Source organism: Notothenia coriiceps, unplaced genomic scaffold (genome assembly GCF_000735185.1).
Source record: "Notothenia coriiceps isolate Sejong01 unplaced genomic scaffold, NC01 NC01_scaffold00022019, whole genome shotgun sequence".
Lineage (NCBI taxonomy): Eukaryota > Metazoa > Chordata > Actinopteri > Perciformes > Nototheniidae > Notothenia > Notothenia coriiceps.
This window is the reverse complement of record NW_011354720.1, coordinates 640,623-649,478: the sequence shown is the minus strand read 5'-3', so window position 1 is coordinate 649,478 and position 8,856 is coordinate 640,623. Positions and strand designations below refer to the sequence as shown.

The 8,856-nt window shown below is 39.6% G+C and overlaps 2 protein-coding genes across 3 annotated transcripts in view; one reads left to right on the top strand and one right to left on the bottom strand.

Annotated features, from left to right (window-relative positions):
- The window catches only part of etf1b (eukaryotic translation termination factor 1b), a 663,186-nt gene that overhangs the window by 570,081 nt on the left and 84,249 nt on the right, over positions 1-8,856 (top strand). The gene's annotated exons all lie outside the window — the stretch shown is intronic.
- On the bottom strand, positions 459-7,442 carry LOC104953611 (14-3-3 protein beta/alpha). Its single transcript, XM_010780570.1, has 6 exons — positions 7,335-7,442; positions 6,393-6,817; positions 3,587-3,707; positions 2,799-2,962; positions 2,621-2,716; positions 459-1,525 (listed from the first exon to the last, which is right to left on the bottom strand). Exons 2-6 carry the CDS (start codon positions 6,684-6,686, stop codon positions 1,451-1,453), a joined length of 750 nt encoding a protein of 249 aa, XP_010778872.1. The 5' UTR covers positions 6,687-6,817; positions 7,335-7,442; the 3' UTR covers positions 459-1,450.

Below are 8,856 nucleotides of genomic sequence, written 5' to 3'. Positions count from 1 at the left end.
ACTGATAGGGACCAGAAGTGCACTCAAATGTAAGCGTGTACTCAATATGCAGAATGGATCATTTCAGAACAATGCACATATGATATTAGATTATTATGTTTGCATTGTTGTGATAATCACTTTGATGTTGCAGCTGATAAGGTGGGGCTGCTTTGTATTTCTTTCATAATCTTTTCTTTTTTTTAAAAAATAATTAAAATCCACTAACAGTATACATTAAATGCACTGGAGTTAACTTACTATATATGCAAATTATTCATTTTCTACCTAGCATTTCAAATGTAGTTGTATAAGTTGTTAAAATAAGTTTCATTCTGGGGCAATAATTATGTTGAATCCAAAGAAAGAAGCGTTCTCATTCTTAAAGGTGATCAAGCTGTCAAGTAAGTAGCAATAATAGAGAATTGACATCATGAAGTACATTATCAAGCAAATAAAATAAACATACCAACTCAGACTTGGTTTATAAAATGTTTTATTTATGTTAACATAGCTGATACATAGGGATTGGAACAGTTCCACAAGGCTTTAGGGGACTACAATTGAATGAATAGTAAAACAATAGTGGCCCAAATCTCTAATGACAATCACTGGACAGACTTAAATCACCCACTTAAAGGATGTGTACAAACCTGCATTTAAAATGACTTAACTTGAGACTTTGACATGTGTGTTACAGCATTTGTTCCCATTCCAGTGTAATATCTCCAGAGACATGCATTACAGAATTGTCTTCTTCCCATTAAAAAGGTCCCAGCATTTGTTCAGACAAGCCACACAATTCCCTCCCCCCCAAAAAACAACAGGCATGCTTCAGTGAAAGAGTGGCATCATAACCAGGGCAGAAAGTGAGGATCTAACCAATTAGCACTATTTGGCCGTTTTATACTATTTAATGCCAGCATGTAAAGTGCACTAGCTTTCCCTGCAATATTCAAATGTAATCAGTTTAAGGTTCAGCTGCTGTAACCGTACCACGTAATTGTGTAGAGACAGACACACTTTAAAAAGGGTATGGGAGAAACTAGTTTTTATATTGAACATTAATTATTGGGAACAAATCCAAACGGTCTCAAATGATTTGATAAAGCATCCAGTTGTTCAATGATGGGACTTTAGTTTTTCCTGCCGCTAAAATGAGCTAAGGGTTTGATACCATGTCAAGCTATGGATCACTTTTCTACGGCTGAAACTGCACAAATGGGGAAGGCCATGACAAACATAAACCAAAGGAATGGAGGGTTTCTCTTTTCACCAGTTGCCAAAATCTACATTATGAAAAGAATTATTTATTCATTATTATTTCCTTACATGACTCTTTTCAGCAATCAGTTTCATTGGTAGAATGTTTGAGTGGAGCAATAAGGAATGAAGGATGTGTAAAAAGTTTTTTTTTTTTCTTCCTTTTGTTGTTTTTAGAGATGACCCAAACATCGAGGGTTGGCGGTTTTTAGTTTTCATTTTCAGCCTCTTGTTGTCCCTCAGCCTCGCACTCGTCCTGGCTAGCAGCATCTGATGTCCATAACTGAGGAGAGAAACACAAATTGAACACACAACTTTACTCAAATAGGCAATTTAACAATCTTAGTAGTTGTGTTAGGATACAAGTTTCATTTTCTGGTAAGACCATGAATCAGGATTCAAACCCATATAAGTATAACTTAGAGTAAAATGACCAATAGTATCCTAACTCATTGTGGGCTTGGTTATTGCTTACTTTATGAGAAGTTACCCCTGCTGCCAAACCCAAGTGGGGCCAAAAAACTCTTTAAACTAACTCGCTAACCTGTTGGTTAACTAAGGAAACTGCAAATAGCATGACTGCTGATTGGGTGGACATTGTTGGGAATTCATTTTTTTTCATAACTGTTTAAGATGAACTGTTAATGAGCATCAGAGATCATAAGCAAAAGAACACCTTAACCAGAGCTTAATTGTGCAGAAAATGAGGAAAGTTTTCCGATCATCAAAGTGTAAGTGATCCAGTATCCAATAGGCTGTCCTGCCAACTTCTTTTTTCCTGATGTACCGACTTTTGTATTTATAGTAGCCGTCACGTGTTTGCACCTCAGCTCATTTGTAAGCAGGATGTACATTTTGATTAGGAAGTCAGGTGTTTGTTTTCCCATTCTGTTTGACCATCGCAATGCTAAGTCATTTTTGTTTCAGAGCTTGATGATAAGGAGTCGTTTTTTTCTGACAAGGCGAGGTAGGTCAAAGTTTAAGAGCCACGGTTCATTATTAATTTTTAGATGTGTAGCCGTAGTTCCTTAAATGGTAAGGTCTTTGTAGACGCAGCTACCAGAGTACTCATCACCAAGTGTAAATAATCCTTGCGTCCCATCGTTGACACAAGAAATACATTTTCCAAAACCTTTTGTTGATTCAGGGAGAGAGTGTCCTGAAGTGCGGGCCATTACACTCATTGTTAAGGTTCATAACGTCTCAGCCCTTACTATGAAATCAGGCTTTTGTCCTTTGCTTTTAAGTAAAACAAGTTCAACACATTTGAAGTTTGTTCAAAGAAAACAGAGACTATAAGAAAGACAATTAGGCAAACATAGTGCAATTGTGACACAGTGAAGATCATTCTCGTGCCATGAGAGAAGGGAACACTCACTGTCAGGTTGTCCCTGAGGAGCTGCATGATCAGAGTGCTGTCTTTGTAGGACTCCTCATTTAGCTTATCAAGATCAGCAATGGCTTCATCGAATGCCTGCAAGCAAAAAGGAAAATGTTGATACATGAAACATAGTACACCTGTAGACGAGGTAAAGTGACTGATGACGCATACAGACCGTTTTAGCCAATTCACAGGCTTTCTTTGGAGAGCCCAGGATCTCGTAGTAGAAGACGGAGAAGTTCAGCGCCAGGCCCAAGCGGATGGGATGTGTGGGCTGCATTTCAATCTTACTGGTTTCAAACGCCTTCAGGTACGCCTCCTGTGAGTCTGCAATGGTCTCTAAAAGGTAACAAACAGAATAAACAAAAAGGGTCAATTGGTGTTTTGAGAGATAAATAAATATTAAAATATAAATTGAAACTGTATTTTTAGGTCGTTTAAAAACTTCCTCTGAGGGAGTTTGTCTTTTCATGAGCTTTGTGGGCTAAACCAATTTTAAATCATCTTTTGTTGTTCACATTACAATGATGTTTTATCCAAGCGCAAAAGGTTGTTTCAGGACATTTTAGTGGAATATTGGAATGAAGTTGCACAATGACAACAGGTCAAATCAATCTTAACACCTCAAAGCCAATATGAGTATTAAAAGATATGCTTATGGAAAATGTATGTATAATATTTCTCTCTTCAATTTTTTTCATTTAGAAGGTTCAGACCAATTAGCTGCCACCCAGTCGTGTTTCCCGTCCTGTGAGATTGGGGACCTGTGGTCACATGGCCGAAAAGTCTACCTTTAAGTCATTTCCAGCGCTCAGCTCGGACACACTACTATTTGGATGTTTAAAAGGGCACGACCCTTTAACATGCATTCTAAATGACTAACCATCTTAAAAACAGTGCATAAAATGAGAAGCAAAGTAGCAGGAACAACACAGACAATTTGACAGGAAGGCATGAACTCACTCTTTTTGTCATCCCCGGCAACTTCGGCGAGGTATCTAAAGTAGTCCCCCTTCATCTTAAGATAGAAGACTTGGCTGTCGGAAGTTTTGGATTTTTCAATTAAATACTCATCCAGCAGTTTCTGTGAAGACAGAAAACACAAGATCAATTTAATCAGATGCACTGAGAACATAATACCGTAAGACTTGGCACACTGTGACATTTGACTGACAGATGAAGAGACAAATCGGAAGGATGATATTTAGAATAAACAGAAACAGCAGACACGGTACGTATTTAGAAAACAGTTTCAAACCACACTGTCAAAATGGGCACTATTGGTGTGTGAGCAAACGCTAAATAGGTGGGGCTCACCCATTGTAAGTGTCCTACTAGCATCCATCCACCAGAGAGCACTACTACTACTTCATGGCTGCTCAGTTCAATGATTCATATGAACAGTTCTGCTCCATTAGGTGTGTTGGCTTACTGTGTGTGAGCTAAAGCTTAAGTCTCTCCTGTTGGAGTCTCTACAAGGCCAGGCCTCAAGTGTGTCCCAAACTGTCTTTTGCCCAAAAGTACACACATTACTCTCCTTCTGTGCCTTATTGCTGACTCCTGTCTTGTTGCAGATGAGGCATAACCATCCATACCCTACCCTTTTGCTGGCATGTTCAGTTTCAACAGTCACAAGAAATGTATTGGTGAGTTTTCTACCGCAACTGTATTTTCCTTCACTAACGAACACCTACATATTTTGAATCAAATTACAAAACATAAAATTCATTTAATCTATGCTTTACCAATGTTAATATAGCAGTAATAAAAATCTAATTAAATCCTGGAAAATAACCAAGGCTTATCTGCATCATTGAAATGTATGTCTTATGCTCATATTAAACAATTTAGGGAATATATTAACTTAACAATCAGAATGAAAATGCCCAACAACTTCATCCTAGCAACAGTTCTGCCTGAGAGGGTTGTTAAGATTACATTTTTGCTAGGACCTAAATACTTTAAAAAGAGCCATCTCATCCAAATCTGGGGAAAATAATCTTTGCTTTTCTGAGCCAAACCCAACCCAGGAGCCACTCCCCTGTCATTTACCGACATAAAGATTAGCTCAGCCGAAACACATGTATGTCTCAACTCTCAAGTGCTAAACATTCCTCAATCACTAAATGCTCTACACAATAGAGAAAAGAGGGGTAGCCTGGTGTTTTAACACAATGCTCTGGTTTCAGGCACCAGGACTAAGTAGAAAGCAAAGTAGAGTGGCTGTGGATCAAAGCCCGGTTTTACGTGTGTGAGATCTTTAACATGTCAGGAATTGATATATTCCCTTTCTTTAAAAGCTTCAGATGTCAGGGTAAAGTATGCCGTGTCTTTTTCTGAAGATCAGTGAACCGCATCATTTTGCTCAGATGGCCTCTCGTCTAGTCTACGAGGCCTACATTCACATCCTGTGTAGAGACTGGAGTCCCTGTTGCTGCCTTTAGCTGAGATGCAAGAGCTTCTGGTTTCAGTCTTTTTTTAAGGGAACTAGAAAAGGGGCACACAATCGTCTTACTTGACTATTTCGGTGTCTACACTTCTGCCTTTGTGGGTGAATAACCTACCCGTCAGGTTTTGTGCAGACAAGTTAAGGCATGAGGACTGACACACCCTTCTCTGCTGACAAACTCTCAGTCAATACTCAATGGCAGAGATACTGAACGCTGAGTCACAGCTGCTGCGCAAGTGCGTATTCTCAGGAACACGTATGGAAATCTGGTTGAACAAGAATGCCCCCTGCAACGTTTCAGTGCATTTCTAAAGACAGCAGCAAATGGAAATGATCTCAATCTTAGTGCTAAGCTTCTGCCCAGATCTCCTATAATCCATTATCAAGGCTGGGTAGGAAAAAAAAATGCAACGCACCAATCTGTGCTGTTGCATTAGATTTAACAAGAGGGGAAAGTATAACACCAACCCCCTAGTATTCCAGCAAAGCTAAGCCTTTACATGTGTGTGTGTGTAATGTATGAGAATGCATTTGGCTCCACTGTCAATCACAGCGTCATTGGGTTCAATAAGTGGCTCTGCAGGCGGGTGTCACTTTGATGATCTGTACAAACTGGGCTTCAGGGAGTGTATGAGTTGTTTAGGCATGTCATTCTTGCACTGACCAGATTCAGCTTCTATCGGTCAAATGGGACTGCATGGATACTAACACATCAGAGCTTTATAGAGCAAGAGAACATAGCATATCTTCCTGTGAGTTCTCTCTCCACACATTTGGAACCACCTTGCTGGTGTAATAACTATGACCTTTTGTCAGTTCATGCCCTCAAAAGATTTCAGGCTCATTGTTCTAATTCTAGATTCCCAAAAGACATGAACAGTGAGAGGACTACATAATACTTCCTTGTCCTTTGTGGCCATAGTTACAGGAGGAGCTTACAGGAAACAGGGAAGATGCAATTTAACACATCTTTAATGGATAAATATATACCACTTAAAATGTTGTGACTACATATAAGGCATGGAATCACACCTGAAGTTGACCACATAAGTGTCTTTCACCAATTCCAAAGTCTATCCCTTAATATCTAAGCTAAATCAGATATTTCTCTTAATACACTTGAACACCTCCCCCCTTGGCACCTTGCCTCGAGAGTAAGAATTCAACCATACTGCAGCTATGGCAATCACTAATGAAACTTGATTAAATCATAATGATGTACTTATGAGGTTTTTAAGAAAGGGATCTTTAGCTCATATACAGATAACATGGAGAGAGGGGGCAGTCTTAAACATATATTGTAGAAATGTGATATTTTACCAGGACGTCGTTGCAGATATCTTGTAACTCGCTTTCCACCTTCCCCCGATATTCCTTGACCATCTTCTGTTTATTCTCACTTTCCTCGCTCTTAGTTTCTATACTGGACAACACCCTCCATGCGGAGCGCCTCGCCCCGACCACGTTTTTGTAGGCGACGGAGAGCAGGTTCCTCTCTTCGTTTGACAGCTCTTCTCCCTGCTCCGTAACCTTCTTCATCCATTGTGCCATGTCGTCGTAACGCTCAGCCTGCTCGGCGAGCTTGGCCTTTTGAATAAGATCCGCTCTTTCCATAGTTTTTTTATGTCTTGGAGACGTATGGAGTAGAAATCCGGGGGGACACTACAATCTTTGTTGGATTGCTGAGTTAAGGAATGGGCGTAGCAAGAGATCGACGGTGTCGGTTCCCTCAGTAAGGTTAAAAGCTGCGTAAAGGAGAAGATTCAATTAGTAGGTGTGGATATAAATATAACGTTAAGCAAATGCAGTGCAAAATGGCCCACCGATTATCATGACATGAAACAACATACATCCGCCTGGTGTGGTGGTGCTGGAAAGTGGCACCATCTAGGTTAACAGCAGTCATTGAAATGCGCTGAACGAATAAAAATAACGTTTACAGACACTGCTTCACTTCAACCACAATTATCTTAACTTACAATAATAAAAAAGACCCAGTGTTGCCTTTATACACGGTGTATAAGCTGAAATCGGCTAACGTTACTACCATTGCAGCCACAAAGCTGTCTGCTGCTGCTAGCTATGCAAGTTAGCAAAAGCTAGTTGGCGTTAGCTACATCGGCCACTCCTTTAAAAAAAAAAATGTCACGTTAGCGCTACTCACACTAAGCATTAAACGAACGACAATATCACAGTTCGGAAAACAACCAGCGTTTATATTCTTAAAGGGTAGAAACAAGAAAAAGACTCATCGTTACTGACCTGCTGAGGTCCAAATTTGCTCCTGAAATTGATCCGATTTGAGTGGTTGCTCAGAAAGGCAGAGAATGGCAACAGCAGTGAAAATACAACTAAACATGCTCAAATGGGGCGGGTCAACTTGATATCAACTATCCAATCACTAGTCGAAATCTCATTTGATTGTCAGGAACATTTAGGTGTGTAAACCAATAGTTGTTTAGCGCGGGGGAAAGAGGCGGTCCGTCTGGGGTAGTTTGGTAGACCGAAACGCTGCAGCGGCTGGGGCCACGGGGTTTCCTCCAATTAGAGCAAGGGACGAAGACGTCATCGCATTGCCATGGTGATGCTCGTCCAATCACTCGCTGCCCTCACACGCCGTAGTTTGCTGTAGGCGGGTGTGGCACTCACGAGACAATTCGCCTTCTCAAATCTTTATTCACGGACAATTATATGTTATATTGTTTATATAACCAACATAAACTATGAATGTACATCTCACACGAATGGTCTGCATAGTCAAAACCTGATGTAGCTCTTTTATCTGTGCCATAGACCTCCATTGTTGTCCAAATATCTTAATCTCATCCTACCAACACAAGGACTACAATAACCCAGTGTAAGAAACCACATTTGATAGTAAAATGTTTACTTTTCTTTTCAAAACATTGTTATTTATGTCATCTGGGGCGAAAACTGAGTTACATGTTTCTCTCCTTCGAAATGAATGACTGTGCCCAACCCAGTTGTGACAGTTACAATTGGGGCCCTTAACAGACATTAACCCAATAAACATTGCTCTTTAAACTGAATGAGCAGATTTTGTTGCATTTAAATACAGCCTTTCTTAGGAAATGGTTTGCCTTGTACATTTGTACAAAGAAAAGTAGTCTATATTTAGATAGATGTGTTTAGGTATCTGACTATTAATGATTTTTGATGTTTCTGTGAGATTTCTTGACCATTATTACTTCATCTGTAACCTATATTAAAGGACAATACACACACTCAGGGTATCTCAGTGATGGGCTGTGTTTTCCAACTGTGTGGTGGGGATGAAAATGGCTGTGTACTCCCTGAAAAGGATCACAACTCAGGAATGTCCCCCGTTGGACAACTGAAATTATACCTGAGAACTTTTGGCAATAGTTGATCAGATACAGATTGACTTACACACGCTGTGCTAGGCATTTTTCCATTCGAATAAATACCTAGAAAATGGCCATACTGTGTTTTTTAATTCTTGAAGAAAACCTTAGTTTTTCTTGAAGGCCTCCACAATGGTCAAATAATCAACAACTGAGAAAAGTCTTGATGAATTTGAGTAAATATTGGCTGTGTTAAACTACGGCAAAACGATGTCAAAACATGTGGTAGGCCTACACAACTCTATAATGTTTTATGACTTAATTTCCCAAATTATCTTGTTTGCTTTCATTAAAATATGTAAACACACACACTCACATCACATGTAAATATGTCAACTATAACAGCTATTTGTGGGCATAACTATAATAACTCACTTGTTCAGTGCACAGCTTGCAGT